We start from the raw sequence: 24,033 nt of genomic DNA on the forward strand, positions 1-24,033 counted from the left end.
GTTTCAAACACACACAATCAAAAAGGAATACAGTAAAGCAAATTTATATAACAGTTTTGAAAACACAAGCTCCGAGAGGAGTCAAATTACTCTCACCCGAAAGTCCTTGGATGCAGAAGCATGCCAAAACAAAAGAGTAGATAAGATAGCTGTAAATCCACACAGCCAAAAGTCAAAAGTCCTCAAAAGTTCTTTAACCATGAAATGTCCAAAGTTCACTAAAAGTCCTTGAATATTATGAGCTCTCCACGCTGTAGCAATCTTCTTCCAAAGGTATCTCTTTCTCAAACGGATAAACGCCCACAGCCCACGCTTCCCAACGTCCGTATTTATCACAAACTCATTAACATAATTACCTCTTGAACAGGTGCACTCACTTATCTTCTGAGATGCCTGCGCAACTGTTCTCTTCGTGCCACAAGCCTGCGCACATGGGCATCCACAAGTGGGTCCTCCTCCGATTCTGATGACTCACTAATTGGAGCACCGACTGGTGGGCTGGCTACACCCATCTCCCAATCTGTTTCCTCTCCCCACTGTCTATCCCTGACTATGAACCAACTTCACTGTCTGATTTCACTGGCAGGGTCTCTGATAAACTGAGGATTTCCATGAATCAACATCAAAATTCCCCGCTGCAGGAGTTGGCCCAGTGCCAACCACAACACACCCCAAATTTTTTCTCACTTTTTTTTTCTTCTGTGCATGTTCAGAAACAAGGTTTCCAGCATTGAGCATCTGTCGCCATCTTGTTTTTGTCCTTTAAAAAAAAATTGCATTGCATATGCTCATGTGCAGCCACATGGTTTGGGAGGAAGTGAACTGACAGCAAGGTACGTTAGAATCCACCTCTAGTATAGACTCTCTAGGTTGTGAGCAAATAAGCAACTGAATTTTATTCTATGTTGTTCTTGGCCTGGCAAACTTAACTGGATTTTGATTTGTTGTTTGCTGCTTTTAATACTTGCATGAATAGAAAGCTTGTTTATTTATTTCCCAAAAGCTAGTAGCAAGGCATGGCATTTTTAGTAAGCTCTCATATTGAAAATTAAATAGTCTGTGAACAGGTATTTTCTGGGCATGCATCAATAAGGTTGTAAGGAAAAGAGGCATGGAAAACTGGATGATCCAGGGAATTGGCTGGTACATTAAATGAACAATTTGCTGAGATTTGTGCATGTGGTCATTTCAATGGCTAAATAATTTTTAAACTCCAGACTTTTGCGATGATGCTCAAAAGTAGCTCCAACAGATACCTCCCTAATTCACTGGACTATAGGAAACAAGGAAAAGTACAACCAAATCAGTGTCTGTTCTTATAGCCAATCTTAAAAATAATTTTAGTCTTCCTGTGAAATTAACTACATGGCTGGTCTACCTAGTGGGACTGACATTAACAGACTCAAGAGTACAAAGTCTTTGAAAGAAGGAGGACACTTTAAAAACCCCTATTTTATTTATTTATTAGATTTCTATGCCGCCCTTCTCAAGGCGACTCAGGGTGGCATACAACTTGTTCAACTTGTTAAAGCACTGATATATTAAAACAATGAATTATTAAATCATTGTTAAAGCAAACTACTCCAATTTCTCAGATGCACGCAGAACAGCTTCCAAAGCAACTGCATGAGCCTTGCAAAAGACATAGATGCTTTAATAATCCAAAAAGAGATGCTTCTTACATTATCCTGTGCATTGCAAAGCAACTCTTTCAAAGGCTTTGTATAGCTTAGATAAATAATAATAACTTCACATTTTCTGGAATTATGTTTTTAAAAAGCCTACAATATATATTATTTTTGTATTATTTTTAGGATTTTTTGATTCCATTTTTGTGTTCTATTTGACAGGAAGAAGGATTATAATTTACCTGCCTGTCAGTTTTATATATGTATTAATCGTTGCCAAGAAAATACAGCACTTTGAAAATTAGAATATTTTAACTGGCAATATAGAGTTTATGACAGTTATGCAAAGTATTTTTTAGGAATAGTTCTCCATTATTGAATCAGGTTAATAAAATCTTTTCATGACTAATAATAAACAGGATACATTTCACAGACTCAATTTTTCACAGAATTGAGATAGTCTCCCTTTTATATTGTTTTGCAGTACTTCTTTCCTTCTCACACAAAAGAGATTTATTTAAATTAAATTTAAATTTAGAATAACATATTCTTTACTTTCGCATCATAAATTGTCAAAATGTAGCAAATGTCTGTATCTTGAGCCTATCTTCTGGAAAGTTGGCTATTACTGCCAGTTTGGTGCTATCTACAAATTTGATGAGTTCCCCATCCCTTCATCCAAGTCATTGATGAAGATGTTGAAGAGTACTGGGCCTAAAACAGAGCCTTGGGTTACTCCACTGCATATTTCCCTCCACGTAGATGCAGTTCCATTGTGCATTACACATTGAGTGTGGTTGGTTAGCCAGTTTTGAATCCATCTGGTGGTGTTGCTATCTAACCCACATTTTTCAACTTTATCTAATAGTAGGTTGTGATCTACTTTATCAAATGCCTTACTGAAGTAACAAGTAAATTAAATTGACAAGCATTCCTCTGGTCCACTAATTTTGTCACTTTGTCAAAGAATGCAATAAGATTAGTCTGGCAGGATCTGTTTTTGACAAACCCATGTTGGGTTTTGGTTATTACTTTGTTTGCTTCTAGGTGTTCGTTGATTCGTTGCTTGATTATCTTTTCCAGAATCTTCCTTGATATTGATGTCAGGCTGATAGATCTGTAGTTTCCTGGATATATTTTCCCCATTTTTGAAAATGGGAACTACATCATCTCTTTTCCAATCCTCTGGCAGTTCTCCGGTCTTCCAGGATCTTTGAAAGATATAGTTTAATGGTTCGGAAATATGGTCTGCCAGTTCCTTCAAACTTTGGGGTATAATCCATTTGGTCCTGTTCCTGATATATTTTTTGTGATGTTGTTTTTGATTGATTGGACTTTTTTTTCCTCTTTGTATAAAAACAGATGCAAAAAACCAAGTTAAGTAGCTCTGCTTTCCTTGTTGCTTGTCACCTTCTTGCCACTTTCTCCCTGCAATGGACCGATTGTTTCCTTGACTTTTTTCTTGTTTTTAATATGTCGGAAGAAGCTTTTTAAAAATTATTTTTTATTCTTGTTGCAAGCCATTATTCATTATAAGCTTTAGCTTTCCTCACTTCATTTTTACAGGCTCGGGCTATTTGCTGGTATTCTGCCTTAGTTATTTCCCCTTCTTTCCACTTTTTATACTTGTCCTTTTTGTCTTTCAATTTGTCACAGAGTTCTTTATGCAGCCATGCTAGTTTCCCCACCTCCTTTTAAACATTTAAACCCCTCTACCTGTATATTCCATTTGTCAGTCTCATCCCACCAAGTTTCCGTAATGGCAACTATATATCTTCCCTCATTGACTTGAATTTCTAATTCACCCTATTTATTCCTCATACTCTGTGCATTGGTGTCTATTTAAGTCTATTTTGATTGACCTTTGTTTACTGCCTACATGACCTGTGTTGTGCCTGACTGCCACTACTTTCTTGCCACCTGTTTGATTAGTGCACATGGTATGGCACTCACTCTTAAATGTTGGCTTTGCTTTACAAGCAGGGCTTATAAACGTACCCCCACACACATCTACATTGCGTGCACTGTTAACCGTATTAATTTTAGATTGCTGGGGACAGAAATGTTCTGTATCAATTAAATCTCTGTCCCGGCTGTTCGGTTTAAGTGTTTACCCAAGAAAGTGTTTATCTCTGAAATATTATTCTAACAGAAGCAGAAACAGTATTTTGTTAAGAGTTAAATGGGTGCCTCATCCATTACCCATAATGCCAGTGAAGTACTGCCATTTTGAATTGATGAGGGGAATTTGAAAGAGGTGTCACAGCTGCAGAAGCATTGTACATGCCCTACACTTCTTTTAAAATTATGTTTTAAAAATAGAGTTCCCAAGGAAGGTAGAAATGGCATCTGGCAGCTGCCCCAGAATAATTCCTGCTGATGCCAAATTGGGCTGAAAAACCTGTCCCATACACCTGTACATTATGTGCAAATAGAGCTCAAAGATATAGCTTAAGGATGTCACATACAGAAAGGCCAAGACCTGTTATTTATTTATCCCAAAGTGTAGCACATGGAATCATGGGCTTATATTAAGGGGAGGCAAATTCCAGTTGAGTCATGGAAAAGTTCATTACAATAAGTGCAGTTATGGGCAGCCCTCTGTCGCAAGACTATACCTTGTTTTCCAGTATTGAGCAGAGAGTTGGACCAAGTGGCTTAAATCAATGGTTTTTTTGGATTCTTTAAATATTTTTTCTTTCTCATTTTTCTTATGATTCTAATTTTAAGCAGTACACATAAGCAGAGAGACTTTAAATACTGAAAAGGGAAGATATTTGAATCTGATATATCGGCATCTTAAGTAACAGCCCTGATGCTGACTGACATTGGCAATCTGTAACCTAAGATCTGCAAACCCCTGAGACTAATCTCCAGTTCAAGAAATTATGTTCCATCAGAAATGCTTCTTACTTTTTGACACTTGTTCACTGGCATTTGGAATACAATAGGCTTGAAAAATCCCATTCATGTAGATTTTAAGATACAGACTTGTCAGGCTGAAATTATATTAAAAGGAAATATATTTATTTATTTATTTATTTATTTATTTGTTTGCTTGTTTATTTATTTATTTATTGGATTTGTATGCCGCCCCTCTCTGAGGACACATATGGATGTGGATTGGAATGTGGATAGGAATCTGGAATATTACTATATTTTTTGGAGTATAAGATGCACCTTAGTTTTGGGGGAGGAAACTAGAGAAAAAAAATTGCAATCAGATATTAATCTGGCTAGCATCCTTGGCTTGGTCAGTTTCAGCACATTATTTTATCCTCTGGTTAGAGCTTTAAAAAAACCTTATTTGGAGAGAGTAACAATGGAAGAGTTTACATGCCGGTAAAAGCTGGGAACATCGTTAGCACCTGGTTAGAGCCGGGAAGAAACATATTCGGAACAAGTAGAGCAATGAAAAAAAGCCTGCAAAGATTTAGGGGTTGGGAAACATTCTTTGCAGAGAGTAACAATGAAAGAGCTTGCAAATCAGTAAGAGCAGGGAAGATTGTTACCACCTTGTTAGGGCTGGAAAGAAATATTGTATTTTGTGAGCCACCCCAGGTCTCCGGAGAGGGGAGGCATACAAGTCTAATATATAATAATAATAATAATAATAATAATAATAATAATAATAATAATACATACATACATAATATAAAACGCACCCACATTTTCAGCATCTTTTAGGAAGGAAAAGGGTGCGTCTTATACTTTGAAAAACACAGTAATTAATTTTTGCTTTGCGTATTTGTAATCTTTAGGAATAATATTGCATTATTTTTCCACATTGTACTATAAACTTCACAAAGTTGATTTGGACAGCTAGATGGATGGCATATAAATTTAATAAAATAAATGAAAAATAAAAATAATAGAAATGGCATTACCTGTAATAAATACGAAGAGTCTGCAGTTCTTCTTCTAGACTTTTATACTGATGAATAGCAGCTTCTCTCTCTTGTTGCATAGCAAGCAATTTTTCCTATTAAAGAGCAGAAATAGAACAAAAAAGGCATATTTTAAACAATAGAAAAAAGTACCATTTTACAACAGATGGCACTATGTGAATAGAATAGAAAATCTTACAGAGGTTTTCTGAGAAATAAATATAGCTATAGTATAATGGAATCATAGGTAATTTTGCCTTGGAGTCAAATGTAAGAAGGTAGGTTATACTTCAGTGTCTCAAATCCAGTAGTAATCAACCATATACCTCTAAGAAACCTGTGACTAGGAAATGACATAACAGATCTTTCTCACTGGTTTTATTCAACAATCTTGAGGCTGCGCATAGTGAAAGTCTTTGGTATACATTGCTACTAGCCATTCAGAAACTCTAGCTATTCCAGAATAACACATACAGATAGAATTGTCGGCTATCAATAAAATTAACTGCCTTGGAAATGGCCCTGGGTTGGGCCGAGAGACAAAAAAGGAGCTGTGATGTTCCTTCAATATACCAGGGTGATTCGACACAAAATGTAACCCTTCCCTGGTACAGAGCTGAAGAGATTGGATACTGTAGCCTAGAGGATAATTCTCTGCCTTACAAGGCAAAGGTTGCAGGTTCAAGTCCCAGTGGGTATGGCTAGCTGATGAGGCCAAAATAAGGCCGAAATAGATCTATCCTAGTCTCCCTTAATTTTCAAATTCAGCTTAAACATGTGACATATATATATATATATGTGTGTGTGTGTGTGTGTGTGTTTTCGTAGATTTTCACGGGTACAGGTATGACGGTCTTGGTATATTCGGGTTTCTTCCCGTGTAGGATTTGGAAATTTCTGGCGATGTTTTGATGAGGTCCCACTCATCATCTTCAGGCTGGTGTTTCTGTCCTTGTTCTCAGGCGAACACCTTGTATATATATATTTATTAAATTTGTATGCCGCCCCTCTCCGCAGACTCGGGGCGGCTCACAACAGTAACAGAAAACAATATATAATACAAATTCAATAATTAGAAAGCTAAAAACCCATAGTTTAAAAAAAACAAAACATGCACACAACATACCATACATAAACATTATAGGCCTGGGGAAGATATTTCAGTTCCCCCATGCCTGACGGCAGAGGTGGGTTTTAAGGAGTTTGCGGAAGGCAAGGAGGGTGGGGGCAGTTCTAATCTCATGGGGGAGCTGGTTCCAGAAGGTCGGGGCCGCCACAGAGAAGGCTCTTCCCCTGGGTCCCGCCGAACGACATTGTTTAGTCGACGGGACCCAGAGAAGGTCAACTCTGTGGGACCTAATCGGTAGCTGGGATTCGTGCGGCAGAAGGCGGTCCTGGAGATATTCTGGCCCGATGCCATGAAGGGCTTTATAGGTCAAGACCAACACTTTGAATTGTGACCGGAAATTGATCGGCAACCAATGCAGACTGCGGAGTGTTGGTGTAACATGGGCATACCTAGCGAACCCCATGATTGCTCTCGTAGCTGCATTCTGCATGATCTGAAGTTTCCGAACACTTTTCAAAGTAGCCCCATGTAGAGAGCATTACAGTAGTCGAATCTCGAGGTGATGAGGGCATGAGTGACTGTGAGTAGTGAGTCCCGATCCAGATAGGTCCGCAACTGGTGCACCAGGCGAACCTGCGCAAACGTCCCTCAATCAGTCACAAGAAATGAGTGCAGTATAGTAATTAAATTATTGGACCAGCCCCAGGGGTGAAATCCAGCAGGTTCCAAAGAACCAATAGCAGAAATTATGAGTAGTTCGGAGAACCAGTAGCAGAAATTTTGAGTAATTCAGAATACCAGCAAATACTACCTATGGCCGACCCCAGGGTGGGGTGCGAATAGAGATTTTGCAGTATCCTTCCCCTGCCCATTCCCACCAAGGCAGGCCCGCCACACTACACCCATAGAACTGGTAGTAAAAGGACTTTATCACTGACCAGGATGTATTCAAGTCCATTCTTAGATATGGATATGACTTTGGACTAATCATTCATAAAATTGCTGCAATACAGATAAAATTAAAGGAGTTTTCCCCTCTCCACTCCCACCTGCCCCATATGCTGCCTTGAGCTCTTGGAGAAACACATTGTAGTCTAGTATCTAGTAAATAAACAAAGAAAAGTACATTCTATAACATGATAAATAATTCTAGTGTCATAGTAATTCTGAGCTTGTATATGTTCTTGTTTTAGAAAGTTAGAAAAACAACACATATTCACCAGAAACCCATGTATTGTAGATCCACATCTTTGCAGAATTCTCAAAAGTGGAGAGGAAGGTGGCCAGGGCAAGAGTTTCATAAGACTGCTGTTATTCCTGAGAATATTCTATCATATGCAACCCTCCACAATCTTTAAAATAAACTGGGTAAATGGATCAGGTCCTCTGAGAAAAAGCTTAATTTACAGTTAAACACAGATGTGAAAAAGCAAAATTTTCAAATAGCTGGCACTGAAATTACATAGCCTTTAAAGGCCACCTGCAGGAGATTCACGACAGTCAAGGTTTAAAATTAATATAAGACCTCTGAGGAACTAATAAACTCCAACAAAATCAAGGAAGCTGTTGTGTTGCTTGAAGTTTTCAACTTTTCAAAGGCAGCTATACCTGCAGTCTAACTTTTTCTAATCAGCTGCTCTAGCTGGGAACAGTATACTAATATTATGAAAAAAAATTATTACAATCAGAGCATTTTGGGTCTTTCTCTTTCTCCCTTTAGCATGGTAATCTTTATATTGTGTCCTAGCCCCCAAGATTTATTTATAATTAGGTCCCACAGAATGGGCCTTCTCCGGGTCCCGTCAACTAAACAATGTCGGTTGGCGGGCCCCAGGGGAAGAGCCTTCTCTGTGGCGGCACCAGCTCTCTGGAACCAACTCCCCCCAGAGATTAGAACTGCCCCTACTCTTCCTGCCTTCCGCAAACTCCTTAAAACCCACCTTTGCCGTCAGGCATGGGGGAATTGAAACACCTCCCCCGGGCATGTTCAATTTTATACATGGTATGCTTGTGTGTGTGTCTGTTAGTATATGGGGTTCTTTTAAATCTTTAAATGTTTTAAAGTTATTTGGATTATTTATGATTTGTTCTATCTTGTTGTGAGCCGCCCCGAGTCTTCGGAGAGGGGCGGCATACAAATCTAAATAATAAATAAATAAATAAATAAATAAATAATACAGAATATATTTAAGTATGAATAATTAGATACAGGTATAAAGTAGGTTTGGGAATTCGAGTATGTACGTGTAAGAAAATATTCACCCTAAATCAGATCTGGGCACATCTATCCATCCCTTTGGCTGTCCCTGTCCAACCTATATGAAGTCAATCAGAAATTAGAAATCAAATGTAAATAAGTGTATGCTGTGCATGCAATACAACTCAGAGGTTTGTGCATACCAGTTGAGACCAGTCCAATAGAACCATTAATAGCTTGGCGGCCTGGGTCATTAGACCTGGCAGCGACCCAGGCCTGCCATGCCCCCAAGCCAGTTCTCTTGGTGGCTCTACAGGCGCCACCATCTTATTTTTTGCTTCTGCACATGCACAGAAGCTTTTAGTACTGTGCATGTCTGTGCAGCGCATCCCTGAGTGAAGTGGCAGTAGAACAATCTAGAGCCCACCCTTGATACAACTGAATTGTTTTTATTTTGGAGGTGACTGCTATTTTTAAAAAAGTTGTGTGTATGTGTAAATGTGGGCCTACGCACTTTCACTGTCCTATTGGCTTGGTCTTCCACAAATGTCCCTGTTTCTCATGTGGCCCTTTAGGAAAATTAATTGACCACCCCAGCTCTAAATATAGTGGCACCAGCTTCCTATCACAAGTCCCGTTATTGATGGGGTTTGGTGATACAATTCCCCCATAGTTCTAACAGGCAAATTTTGATTCCTGGCATTCAGCACTTAAAACTCTGCTCACACGCTGAGCCATTTAAAGTTTGAACCTGAAGCTGCAAAACATAAAAATGTTAACCAACCCAAACTACTTTCTGTAATTATACTGTACCGTTTGCTAAATAACCTTCTTAAATATTGGGGAAAGCATGCCTTGAATCAAAGTGGGTGGGTTGTTCCAAGAGGCCAATAATTAACTGCCCCTGATAATTTTCAGGGTACTGTGAAGTGCCATTGAAAGGTAGACTGGGAGGAAATGTTTGTAGCAGACACTCCCACTCAACAAGAGATTACCAGCAAGATTCTTTAGAGAGGTATCACACCTGATACCTTTTAGGATAAAGGTCAGGAGACATAAGTTCTGACCCTCTTTTAATTTACAGTATACACTTACTGAACCTGGCAATACTTCAGAAGAATAGTTCCCAGATTACAGCAACAGAAGGGAGAAAAGAATTGGGGTAAATGGATTGAGGCATAACAATAAAGAAGGGGGGAGCGAAATCCTAAACTTGCCGTAATCTTCTCAACATAGAGCAAAGGAGTGAAGCATTGAGTGAAACAGGAACAGCAAGAAATTTTCTAGTCTAGGAGACAGGCACATGCTATTAGTAAGAGAAGTCTCGATCATATTAGAAACATAGAAACATAGAAGTCTGACGGCAGAAAAAGACCTCATGGTCCATCTAGTCTGCCCTTATACTATTTTCTGTATTTTATCTTAGGATGGATATATGTTTATCCCAGGCATGTTTAAATTCAGTTACTGTGGATTTATCTACCACGTCTGCTGGAAGTTTGTTCCAAGGATCTACTACTCTTTCAGTAAAATAATATTTTCTCATGTTGCTTTTGATCTTTTCCCCAACTAATTTCAGATTGTGTCCCCTTGTTCTTGTGTTCACTTTCCTATTAAAAACGCTTCCCTCCTGGACCTTATTTAACCCTTTAACATTAAACTGCAGTTTCCATTGCTTCGACCATTTATCTAGTAAAGCTAAATCATATTAAAGCGGTCAAGCTTCTACCACTGCAGAATAAATATGCTGAACCTGGGGAATATACAGAAAATTAGATGTTAGAAAACAAGACAAACTAGAACGCTTTTCTTTTATATTTTTAAAGAAGAATTAATTTATTTTTGTGAGAACATTACTTTCCATTTGAATTGGTAAAACTTAAGATAGAAATTCTTCTTAGTTGTTGTCTGGGCAACTAAGAGAGATTCAAGGAAAAATATAATGGAAGTTATCAGACAACAATTTCTGAATAAGCTATATGTAAAATATATCTTGTCTTGACACACACACACCAAATTTATTTATTTATTTGTTTGTTTATTTGTTTGTTTGTTTATTTATTTATTAGATTTGTATGCCACGCCTCTCCGTAGACTCGGGGCGGCTAACAACAATAATGAAACAACATATAACAAATCTAATATTTAAAATAATTTTAAAAATCCTTATTTAAAAAACCAAACATACACACAAGCATACCATGCATAAATTGTATAGGCCTAGGGGGAAGGGAACATCTCAGTTCCCCCATGCCTGACAGCAAAGGTGGGTTTTAAGGAGCTTATGAAAGGCGAGGAGGGTGGGGGCAATTCTGATCTCTGGGGTGAGGGTTCCAGAGGATTGGGGCCACCACAGAGAAGGCTCTTCCCCTGGGTCCCGCCAAACGACATTGTTTAGTCGACGGGACCCGGAGAAGGCCAACTCTGTGGGACCTAACTGGTCGCTGGGATTCGTGTGGCAGAAGACTCTGGAATTTAGATGTCAAGGTCTTCCTCGAACACATTGGACGAACATCATCATGATGTGAAAATATAGACATCTGAAAAGATAATTTCAGCACCAGTTTGACTTAAGAGGTTTTTTGAATTGGGAATTACAGCTTTCTATGGCCTGACAAAAATGCTACACTTACAACTTTTTCCCCCTTATGTATACATAAAAATATATCACCGGTGTAGGATCCTTATTTTAGTTTAAAAGTTAGATAAAATAAATAGTCTGGGTGGGGATCTTTAGAAGCTCTCAGTTCAGACACCCAAGCAGTAACCACTACAAAGAATTCTTCCATCGTCCACAAAGCGAAGATATAAACATGTCACCCACTGTTTTAAAGGGAAGAACTACGTTACGTTTACATTTCTCTCAACCTCCGAGTGTACAAAAGATATACATTTTTTTTCAGTATTCAAAAGAAGCAATAATCTTCACCCTGCATAATAAATATGTAATATATATCTTAATTATCTCATCTTTATTTTGTCTATATATCTTAATTATCTCATCTTTATCTTGTCTATATATCTTAATTATCTCATCAAGAATTGTCCTAAAAATGAGAGTTCTAGGTGTATTTATAAATGAAAAGGCAACAGCCATTGCGATCTCCGGAACATTTAAAATTTATTAAAAACTACTTTCGTTAGACCTCTACCAATGTCATCAGAGTTTTAAAATACCAATTGAAGACAGTTGATACTGATATACTGCTGCTCAATTTCCTCATTGCCCCGTCACAGGCCCACAGCCTTCCTTCCCTCCTGTAATTAGCTTAGTTGTTGCTAGCTTAGTCATGTAAACAGGTGGAATTGCTGTTCCTTCTTTATCTTTTGCATATTATAAAATATTAAAAATAGTACAACTTTAAAATAACAAAATTCAGACAATAATCAAATATAAGCAATAAGATAATAATAAAAAGTACAAAATTAATTCTGGCCCACCCCTTTGGGAGTGTAGTTGTGCAGACATCAAAATAATCTTCATACTGAACACAAAGTGATTGTTATACATTTCTGTCCTAGTTTTGAATGAGTTAGAATGGAGGCAATGAAAGGGATATAGTATTCAATCAGTCTAAATGTTGTAGGGAAAGAAGACCTGTAAATTTTGATTTTCTATACATCTAAGTGTATAACAAAGAAGCGTCAATAGAAACTGATTTCTTTGTAGAGATCGTATAAATTAAAATACCAAGTTCCAAACTAATTTGTTACTTGGGATGTACTCTGACCAAAATACTTTAATCTTACATAAGAAAACAACCAGAAGTGGTCATAGTTATGGGAACTCTAACCTACATTTACATCTACTGGCTACAAACATATCCTGGTTATGATGAAGTTATAACGTTTTTATAATTCTGCCTTAGAGCAGCTGGTAATGTAATGTTTCTCTATTGTGAGCCACAAGGGTCAGTTGAAGTTGGGTAGCATCCAAACTGAATAAATAAATAAAAAAAAAGAGGCATGACATGATGTTATGTAGAGTTCAAAATGTAGTGTGAGATAGAACACTACTGAGCAAATTAGAAACAGTGACCATAATGCTATGGAGCTTAATTTATAATAAACAAAATATTTCCAATCAGAAAATTTCTGTAAAATGAAGAGGTAAAAAGTAAATTAAACTGAAAAGTTCAGAAAATTAAATTTTTAAAGGATACTCAACAATGAATCAAAATCACCATAATTGAAAATCAACAAGAATGCATGCTTATGATCATGAAAGTTAACATCAAATCTATGGTTACTTGCATGGTTAAGGTTCCTTTTCAAAGATACTGTTATATAGTGGAAAGCTCCCTTTAGGAAATGGGAATCTTGTCCCAAAAAGAAGTCCCAGTGTAGAATGTAAATTTTCATCAATCTGGTATGCAGAAAGAGATTTTGACATTTGAGCTTATGTTCAATGTCATGAAAAACCAAAATGAAAAATAATATATGCTGGGAGCTAGGTAAGAAGATTATAAGCCATTAGATAGCAATAGCAATAGCCCTTAGACTTACCCTATTTTTCTGACTATAAGGCGCGTCAAGATTTTGAAGACATTAACAACAACCAAAAAGGGTTTTGCCCACCCCAGGAGCACTTTTTTTACAAAAAATGGGTTGTTTTTCACTCATTTTTGCCCTTCTTAGCCCCCAGGAGCACTCTATTTTGTTTGTTTGCTTATATTTATATGCTGCCAAATCCTGTGGGACTCAGTTTCCCCAAACCCTCTGCATGCCCCGTTTGCAAAACTGGGATTCGCAGGGCTGGGTTTTGGAGGCCAAAAATGTCTGTATTCGGTATGTAAGATGTATCAATATTTCCACCCCCTTTAAGGGAAAAAACTGCATTTTATACTTTGAAAAGTACAGTATATACTGTTTCACGATGCTTTACAGCCCTCTCTACGCAGATTACTTGGTCAGCATATTGCGACCCCTAAAATCTGGGTCCTCATTTTACCGACCTTGGAGGGATGGAAGGCTTATGTTGTCAATCTTCAGCCATTCAGAATCGAATTCCTAGAGTAAGTAATGAGTTAGCCTGCATACTGCATTCTAACCACCACACCACCGTGGCTCTTATAGAATAGAATAGAATAGAATTTTTATTGGCCAAGTGTGATTGGACACACAAGGAATTTGTCTTGGTGCATATGCTCTCAGCGTACATAAAATAAAATATACATTTGTCAAGAATCATGTGGTACAACACTTAATGATTGTCATAGGGGTCAAATAAGCAATGAAGAAGCAATATTAATAAAAATCTTAGGATATAAGCAACAAGTTACAGTCATACAGTCAACATGGGAGGAAATGGGTGAAAGGAATGATGGGAAAAACTAGTAGAATAGAAGTGCAGATTTAGTAGAAAGTCTGACAGTGTTGAGGGAATTATTTGTTTAGTAGAGTGATGGCGTTCGGAAAAAAACTGTTCTTGTGTATAGTTGTCTTGGTATGAGAGCATTTCACCAAGGCAGCCTTTGTCGGCGCCATCTTGGAACTTAAGATGATGATGATAAGATTAAAGGGAATTATTATTATTATTATTAATTAATATTATTAATTATTTATTATTATTATTATTTATTAGAGGTATTATTATTTATACCTCTACTTCTATTTAGGTTACTTTCTACTTACTTAATGAGCTAGTCATGAATCGGATCTTGGTTGTATCTGATCATACCAAATGGAGCTTTAGTAGATGTCAAGGTATCTTTGTGGTATTTTCATATAAATATTGAATTTGAGTTGGAAAGCAAAGGCTATATTGATGCCTGCAAGATTAGAAGTATGCATTACTAAGGCATGAAAGACTATTTGTATGGGATATACATTATATTAAATTGTTTGAACAGTAATTTTGAAGTGAGATGATACTTGTGATAACTAGAAGAATTTTTTTAGTGTTAACTATATGATGGAACAATTTAGTGAGAGATGTTTTACTGAATATGGTATTTTAGGAGAGCTAAAGGGCAGTATTGTTTACCTAGAATTGCAGTGCTGGAAAGAATCTCAAGGATTATCCCGTACAGCTTTCCTGCACTAAAACAGAAATCATTATACCTCAGAAATCCCCAACAATTGCTTATCTGTGGCCTTCTTTAAGATTGCCCATTGACAAGTTTCTATGACTTAATCTTTCTGTTAGAAACCTTTGTTTAATGTTTCATTTTAAATTATTTACTCAAAACTCTGCCGTCTTTCACTCTACTCTCACTGCAATAAATAACTATTTCTTTCCGTCTTCTTTATAGCAGTGTTTGAAAACTGCTTTGTTCCCATAATCTCTTTTCTTCTAGACATCGAGAATGAAGCCTTCATAAAAGTATCTGCAATTCAGTCTGATTTCCAGACTGAAAACAGAGACGTAGGTGGATAGAGGTAGCTTCTCTTTGATTCTGGACTTATTTGGAAGAAAGAGTCTGCTGCCCAATTTTTCCACCTTGATTCAACTTGTTGCTTTGACAGCCATCATTATAATGGTAATGACATAGCCAGAAAAAGGGTGATGGTGCAGCACTAGAGAACTGAGATAGGAGCTTCGGATATAAACTGAACAGGATCGTGACTAAAGTGCTATTTGGACCAGAAATAACTTTTAATTTTCATTTAGCTACCACGTCATTTATTTATTATTTATTTATTAATCAGATTTGTATGCTGCCCCTCTCCGCAGACTCGGGGCGGCTCACAGCAATAATAATACAATGTAAACAAATCTAATATTTAAGTTAATTTAAAAACCCCAATTTAGAAACCAATCATACATACTAGCATACCACGCATAAATTTTATAAGCCTAGGGGGAGGGAAAGTGTCAATTCCCCCATGCCTGACGACAGAGGTGGGTTTTAAGGAGCTTACAAAAGGCTAGGAGGGTGGGGGCAACTCTGATATCTGGGGAGAGTTGGTTCCAGAGGGTCGGGGCCACCACAGAGAAGGCTCTTCCCCTGGGTCCCGCCAAATGATATTGTTTAGTTGACGAGACCCGGAGAAGACCAACTCGGTGGGACCTAACTGGTCGCTGGGATTGTTAGTTTCATGTTAGTTTCAAGAAGAAAACAAATAAGCTTCAGCTTTAAAGAAAAGTATTGCCCCTTTCAACATTACAGTTTTTAGTCATGGAATCTTTATTTTTATTGAATTTATTTTATTTATTTATTTGTCAATCAAGTATAGGATAGTAATTTATATAACCATAACATAGAAAGTAATGATAAAAGAAGGCAAATGGGATGGTAGGCACAATGGTGCACTTATGCACGCCCCTTACAGACCTCTTAGAAAAGGGGAGAAGTCAACTGTAGACAACCTAAGGTTGAAGTTTTTGGGGTTTGGGGAAGAAACAATAGTCAGGTAGTGAATTCCAGGCGTTGATCACTCTATTGCTGAAGTCGTATTTTCTGCAGTCTAGTTTGGAGCGGTTTAAATTTAGCTTGAATCTATTACGTGCTTGTGTGTTGTTGCAGTTGAAGGTTGAAGGTGTTAGGCACTTGTAGTGGAAATTAACAATATAAAACTCATAAATATTATAGTTGCCTTGAAAATGATATTCTATCTTAGACTTTTTACATATTGAGGTTATCTTTTGACACAACTCTCTTTAGAAGGCTCTTATCCCAGTTTTGTACATTTGGGAGCCAAAAATGACAAGGAATTTAATCTAGGTGAGTGAAAAAGTTGTGTTACTGCTGCTGCTTTTGCAACAGCTTACTTGCTTTCTGGTCTTAGCCATGAAGAAAGGGAAGTGTTCATTTCCCATGCTGATCTCAGAAAAGAAGGCTTTCATATATCTTAGTCAGAAAGCCACAAAAGTAGAAAAGCTTGTTTTTGTTGGACATTCGTGCATTCATATAGATATTTGTTTTTTCTGGCGAATATGATGTACAAGCAAGTTATACCAACAGCTTTTGCAATCTAGTTCCAGCATCTTGCAACAGAAGCTATCTTGATTTTTTTGAAAGGAAAAGGTGGCACCACACTGGAAGGCTTTTCACTTTATACTGGAAGTTGATAAGGAATAAATAAAAAACACATAAAAGCAAGCATTAAAATGGAAAAAGGACAAGGTTGGGATATAGGCAATAGTCATAGTCCCAGAGACATTTTTTTCCACTTTATAGATCATTGGTGTCAAACTTCATGGTGGCGCACTGGTTAGAGCAGACCTGGGCAAATGGCGGCCCACCTGCTGTCTGCATCCAGCCCGCCTGCTGTCTGAGACTGGCCCACCCGCTATTTGTGACCGGTCCGTGGAGGTTGGGCTCCGCTCCAGTGCTAGGATGAAAGAGCTTACCGCATCTGCCGGGACTCCTCCGGTTGCTGCTTTTCTGATGAATCATAAGGAAAGCAGGAACCGGAGGAGTCCCAGCAGACACGATGAGCTCTTTCATTCTCACACTGGAGCGAACCCCGACCTCCTACCGAGAGCGGCCAAGCACAGAAACCACGCAAACACTCCAGCGCAGTGACTGTGGTGCACCGTGTTGCCATAAAGCAAACAATTAGGGGTCTGTAGAGTGTTTAGGTCAGGCCAGGGTCTGGGTCTTTACAGTATTGGGTAGAACTGAGTTAATTATATTAGTCCGGCCCTCTAAAACCATCCCAATTTCTCATACAGCCCCATGGAAAAATTAATTGCCCACCCCTGGGTTAGAGTGTAGTACTGCAAGCTGCTTCTGCTGGCTGCTGGCTGTAGTTCACCGGTTCAAATCTCACCAGGCTCAAGGTTGACTCAGCCTTCCATCCTTCTGAGGTGGGTAAAATGAGGACCTTGATTATTGGGGGTGATATGCTGACTCTGTAATCCGCTTAGAGAGGACTGTAAAGCACTGTGAAGCGGTATATAAGTCTAAGCGCTATTGCTATTGCTAACTCAAGGCTTGTGGGCAAGATCTGGCTTGTGATGTGGTTAGATCTGGCCTTTGGGGCTGACCTGGAAACAGTGAGGTAGCAGCCTCTGGCACCTTGGCCCTGGCCCAGACCTGTTGGGCGCTGATCTAAAATTGGGTAGCGGGCATCTGGGCTGGAACACAGTCAGCTTTACCCTGGAGCCAGCAAGTGACTGGGCTCACCTTGGAGCCAGCAAGGGACTGCCCCGCCCCACTCCCTAGGTGCATGCTAGAGACAATGGATCTCCCCCATGTGACCTGGACCACTATAAGCATCCCTCACGTGAGCGAGGGTGAGCTGCTTACCCAGTTGCCTGTGACCACTTGGCCTCACCCACCCCAAGCCCTTCGAGGTCAGCCACAACCCTCAATGAAATTTGACACTCCTGTTATAGATAGTGCCTGAAATGTGCAGATGATGCTATATTGTGTGTTGAAAACCTGAATGATTTTCACCTAAATTCCTGTTGATCGTATGATGCCATAAGGAGTACGAATTTGAAAATGAATGGACCAAAGATCAACGTTGTTGGATTGCCCCAAGAGCAATCAGACTGCAAATGAAAAACAAATACAAATAGAGGAATTTACATAGCTAAAGAAAATGAGTAGAGAAATTTATGTATTTATTGGATTTATATGCCACCCTTCTCCGAGGACTCGGGGCGGCTTACAACATATCAAAAACTATGTACATATAAATATCTAAAAATCCAATTAATTTAGCTAATTACTTTAAAAGCCTAATAACATTTAAAAATCACTCATTCTCATCTGAACAGCAGACATACCTACACTCGTCAGCCAGAGGGCTAGAATCTAATAGCCTTAAGCCTGGCGGCATAAATGAGTCTTTAGACTCTTACGGAAGGAAATGAGAGTGGGGGGGGGGGGAGTATGAAACTATGAATCTATAAATTAGACAGATTCATGGATGCCAAGTGTATCGGTGGTTATTGAAACGGATGTCCAAGTGCTGCCTCTATGTTGGTTGAGGCAGGCAGGATTCCCGTGCGTACCATTTGTTTGGGGGCCATTTGTTTGGGGGTCAAGGGAAAGGGAGGGTTTTGCCTTCTCTTTCTGCTCAAGATCCCCATGTTCGATTGATGGGCCCCTGTGTGACACAGAATGCTGGACTCGATGGGCTTTGGCCTGATTCAGCTTGGCTCTTCTTATGTTCTTAGGTAATCTCCGGGGGGAGTTGATTCCAGAGGGCCAGGGTCCCCACAGAGAAGGTATGGTTTTTTTGTATTTTTGCTGGATCAATAACTAGTGACTTCTATTAAAGAAGTAGTTTGAGATGGTTTGGTTTTCATAAAGATAATGAATAAGCATGGCATGGCAAGGGGTATATTAAGGGTTAAAAATGTAAGTCTGTGGTTGGATGAAGTTGATTTGATCCTAAGGAACGTATGATATATGGATGTGATGGACACAAGGATGGTGCACAAGCGTAGGAAGATATAGAAGATATATATGTCTACCCTGTTTCCCCGAAAATAAGATGTACCCCGAAAGTAAGGCATGTCAGAGGTTTTGCAGAATTTGCTAATATAAGGCACCCACCGAAAATAAGGCATAGTCAAGTTTACATGCGGTACAGTGGAAAAACAGTACAGCAGACACAGTCTGCTGCTGTCTCACCGCCATTACAGTCTCCACTACAGTGCGTAGACTGTAGTTCCTCTGGTGGCCGGAAGCTGCAATAGCGGGAGTATACTGTTGTACCATATAAGTGCCATCATTTGTGTGTGTGTGTGTCATACTGACAGGTACCGTACCGTAATCAGTGTACCGTACGGTACACTTTCTTTGGGGGGTGTCAGCTTTTCTGCCTGTGAATTTGTCTTATTTGAGAAATATAAGGCACCCCCCGAAAATAAGATGTAGCACAACTTTTGGAGCAAAAATTAATATAAGACAGTGTCTTATTTTCGGGGAAACATGGTAGGAAGATTCTCAGTCGGACAGTCATGGCTGCCCCAAGGCTTCTTTTTCAAAAGGCAACAAGATGCCACCTCTTCGTTCAAGACATTTTGCGTCTTACCCAAAAAGCTTCTTCAGTGAATTGAATGAGAAGTGAAACATCTTCAAAGAAAACAAAGAAAAAAAAATCTAGTTGCCTTTTGAAAAAGCATCTTTGGGGGTAGAAAGGTATAGTGAACGCTGTTTATGTAAATCTGATATATTTAGATTTATTTCCCCCCTCTCCTTCCCTCCTTTTATTGTCTGCCACTCCTCACTCTTTTTCTGCATTTTGTATAATTTACCCCAAAGGGAATAGAGTGATGAGTATGTACACATGTTTATAGGTTATCAAAAAGCACTTATACTTGTTCTCAAGGATTGTGTTGATTTAGTATAACTATTTTGTGCTGTATTGATTTTTCTAGCTTCTTGAAACTGGGAGTAGAAGGGTAAAATATCTGATAAATACATAAGATAAAAAAATATTGTTGTCTATGCTCTGGCTTAAATTATAAAAATAAATCCCATTAAAACCAACATGTATTTTTCTGTAGAATTCAAAAGAAATATAGTAACAGACTTTATGAGCATTCGTTGCTAAACACACTATGCAGAATATTTATATTTTTGTTTTTGTTGTGACCTTGAAAAAGATACCAGAGAGCTAAAATTTCATTAAGAAATTAATGTGGCACAGTGTTGAGAATGCAGTATTGAAGGCTAAATCAGCTGACTGCCAAGGATTCGATCCTGACTGTTTCAAAGTTGACTTACCTTTCCATCCTTCCAAGGTTGGTAAAATGAGGAGCCAGATTGTTGTGGGCAATATTATTATTATTATTATTATTATTATTATTATTATTATTATTAATTGGATTTGTATGCCGCCCCTCTCCGCAACAGTGGTAAAACAACATGAACAATCCAATTAATAAAAACAACTAAAAACCCCTTATTATAAAAAACCAAACATACATACAAACATACCATGCATAACTTGTAATAGCCTAGGGGGAAAGGATAACTTAACTCCCTCATGCCTGGTGACAAAGGTGGGTCTTAAGTAATTTGCGAAAGACAAGGAGGGTGGGGGCAGTTCTAATCTCTGGGGGGAGTTGGTTCCAGAGAGCCGGGGCCGCCACAGAGAAGGCTCTTCCCCTGGGGCCCGCCAAACGACATTGTTTGGTCGACGGGACCCGGAGAAGGCCAACTCTGTGGGACCTTATTGGCCGCTGGGATTCGTGTGGTAGAAGGCGGTTCTGGATGTATTCTGGCCCAAAGCCATGTAGGGCTTTAAAGGTCATTACCAATATGCTGACTCTACAATATCAATAGCATTTAGCCCCCTCTAAGCAGTTTACAGAATCAGCATATCGCCCCCAACAATCTGGGTCCTCATTTTACCCACCTCAGAAGAATGGAAGGCTGAGTCAACCTTGAGCCGGTGGTGAGATTTGAACTGCTGAACTACAGCTAGCAGTTACCTGAAGTAGCCTGCAGTGCTGCACTCTAACCACTGTGCCAACCCCGGCAAACCGCTTAGAGTAGGCTGGAAAGCACTGTGAAGCGGTATATAAGTCTAAGTGCTATTTTTATGAACCACAGGACAAATGACCATTTATGAATTACAGGTATCCCTCAATTTACAACAGTTCATTTAATGGCTAATCAAAGTTACAATGGTAGTGAAAAAAAGTGAGTTATGACTTTTTCACACTTACAACGTTGCAGCATCTCCTTGGTCACGTGATCATGATTCAAACACTTGGCAACTAACTCCTATTAAAGATGGTTGCAGTGCCCCAGGATCATGAGATCCCTTTGGCGACCTTCTGACAAGCAACTTCAATAGGAAAGTTAAGTTTACTTAACAACTGTTACTAATTTAACTGCATTGCTTCACCTAACAATAGCAAGAAAGGTAGTAAAATGGGGCAAACAACATTCTCATTTAGCAACAGAAATTTTAAGCTCAGTTGTGGTCCGCAGTCTGCATTGGTTGCCGATCAGTTTCCGATCACAATTCAAAGTGTTGGTTATGACCTATAAAGCCCTTCATGGCACCGGACCAGATTACCTCAGTGACCGCCTTCTGCTGCACGAATCCCAGCAACCAGTTAGGTCCCACAGAGTGGATCTTCTCCGGGTCCCGTCAACTAAGCAATGTCGCCTGGCGGGACCCAGGGGAAGAGCCTTCTCTGTGGCGGCCCCGGCCCTCTGGAACCAACTCCCCCCAGAGATTAGAACTGCCCCTACCCTCCTTGCCTTTCGTAAACAACTTAAAACCCACCCCTGCCGCCAGACATGGGGGAATTGAGATCCTCTTTTCGCCTAGGTCTTTACAATTCTATGCATGGTATGTATGTATGTATGTTTGGTTTTTATATTAATGGATTTTTAATCATTTCTAATACCAAATTACTATTGTACACTGTTTTATTATCGCTGTTAGCCGCCCCGAGTCTCCGGAGAGGGGCAGCATAGAAATCCAATAAATAATTAAATAAATAAATAAATAAATCAAAGACTAGGTATACCTTATGTGTTATGTAAATATCTAACTACAGTTAGACATTTCTATAACTCTTTGATGCCATCTAGCTGTCACCTGGATTTTTGCAGTGCAGTGCAGCTGTGATAATCTCATATAAACCTGCTTTTTAAAATTGAACAGCAAACTTTTGCCTGCATGCCAATTCTATTCTGTGTGTTGGAGGCTTTGCCAATAATATTGCTTTTGTTTGTTCAATTATTTCATCTGCTGTCACTGTGACTACCTTACAGTTTAGTGCCTGAACACCTGCTGAAGCAAACTTGTCATGCCAGAAACGTTTTTAAAGTTAGGCAATCGCTATTCAGTGAATGGAAAGCACTTGGGTACTATTTCCTCCATAGTTTTCAACATAATCAAGTTTGGGAACTGACTGTACAGTAGCATTTGCCAACTGAAATGTTACTGGGGAAAGTTTAATCAAATAATTTTGAATACTATAGAATGATACTAGTTTCTGGTAAAAGAGGGAACGGAAGGAAATAAGGAAAAGAAAATAAACAATAAATTCAAGTTATCAGATTCAACTGCAATATTAGTAAATAGAAGGTATTATGGTAAGTTGATAAAAAAAGCCTAGCAGTATATATATTATTAATTAACTTTCATTATATTTTATTAGCTGTTACAGTTGTTGAAGAAAGTGTTTGATAATTAGAACAGTATCAAAATATTTATTAGTAAAGGTTTAAAAACATATGCTTATTTTCCTTCTGATTTTGAATAAACATTTCCTTATAAGCATCTCAGTTAGGTACAAAATAAGAAAAATGATTAAAATACAATACCTACAATTATAAAGAACAATAGAACATGCAAATTGCAATTGTGGTTAAGACCTACATTGATATCCTGTTTAAAATAACGAAATAAAGCAGAATAAATACACAAGAGAGTTATAAAAAAATCTAGAGATTCTGAATCATCCAGGCTATGGTTGTCCCAAAGGTGCTTTTTTCAGGAGGCAACTGGACTTTCCTGTTTTTTCTTCTGAAGATGTTTTGCTTCTCATCCAAGAAGCTTCTTCAGCTCTGACAGAACAGTGGGGAATGGAAGGATTTATATCCCTTGCAGACAGCTGGTAATCTGCATCCTTTTAGAGAGTCTTGAAGCATCTTGAAGACCCTCTAAAAGGATGTAGATTACCAGCTATTTGCAAGGAATATAAATCCTTCCATTCCCTACTATCCTGTCAGAGCTGAAGAAGCTTGGATGAGAAGTAAAACATCTTCAAAAGAAAAAACAGGACACGCCAGTTGCCTCCTGAAAAAAGCACCTTTGGAACTAGAGAACTATGATACAAAGAATAGAACAGAACAGAACAGAATAGAATAAAATAAAATTCTTTATTGGCCCAGTATGATTGCACACACAAGGAATTTGTTTTTGGTGCATATGCTCTCAGTGTACATAAAAGAAAAAGATACATTTGTCAAGAATCATGTGGAACAACACGTAATGATTGTCATAAGGGCCAAATAAGCAACGAAGAAACAATCAATATTAATATTAATCTCAGTATACAAGCAACAAGTTACAGTCATACAGTCCTAAGTGGGGGGAAAAGGATGATAGGAATGATGAGAAAAAACTAATATAAATAGAAGTGTAGACTTAGTAAAAAGCTGTCATCACAAATTATTCAAATACCGTATATACTCGAGTATAAGTCGAGTTTTTTAGCCCAAAAAATGGGCTGAAAAACCCGACCTCGACTTATACTCAGGTGACTGACATGTCACCACAAGAGGGCGCAAGCGGCTTAGGGAAAGACAGCCGTCTGCCTTTGCTTCAGCTAGAAAGAAGCGGCAACTGCCCGGTCAAGAAGCAAGAATCCACCCC

General features: G+C 38.6%; 1 protein-coding gene across 3 annotated transcripts in view; it reads right to left on the reverse strand.

The window, feature by feature from the left end:
* The window catches only part of MIPOL1 (mirror-image polydactyly 1), a 249,340-nt gene that overhangs the window by 55,879 nt on the left and 169,428 nt on the right, over positions 1-24,033 (reverse strand). For all 3 annotated transcript variants that reach the window (XM_070755348.1, XM_070755340.1, XM_070755357.1), the window contains one exon: positions 5,516-5,610. In XM_070755348.1, the coding sequence (XP_070611449.1) occupies positions 5,516-5,610 (95 nt within the window). The remainder of the gene's footprint in view (positions 1-5,515; positions 5,611-24,033) is intronic.

The sequence above is a fragment of the Erythrolamprus reginae genome, chromosome 1 (genome assembly GCF_031021105.1).
Source record: "Erythrolamprus reginae isolate rEryReg1 chromosome 1, rEryReg1.hap1, whole genome shotgun sequence".
Taxonomy (NCBI): Eukaryota; Metazoa; Chordata; class Lepidosauria; order Squamata; family Dipsadidae; genus Erythrolamprus; species Erythrolamprus reginae.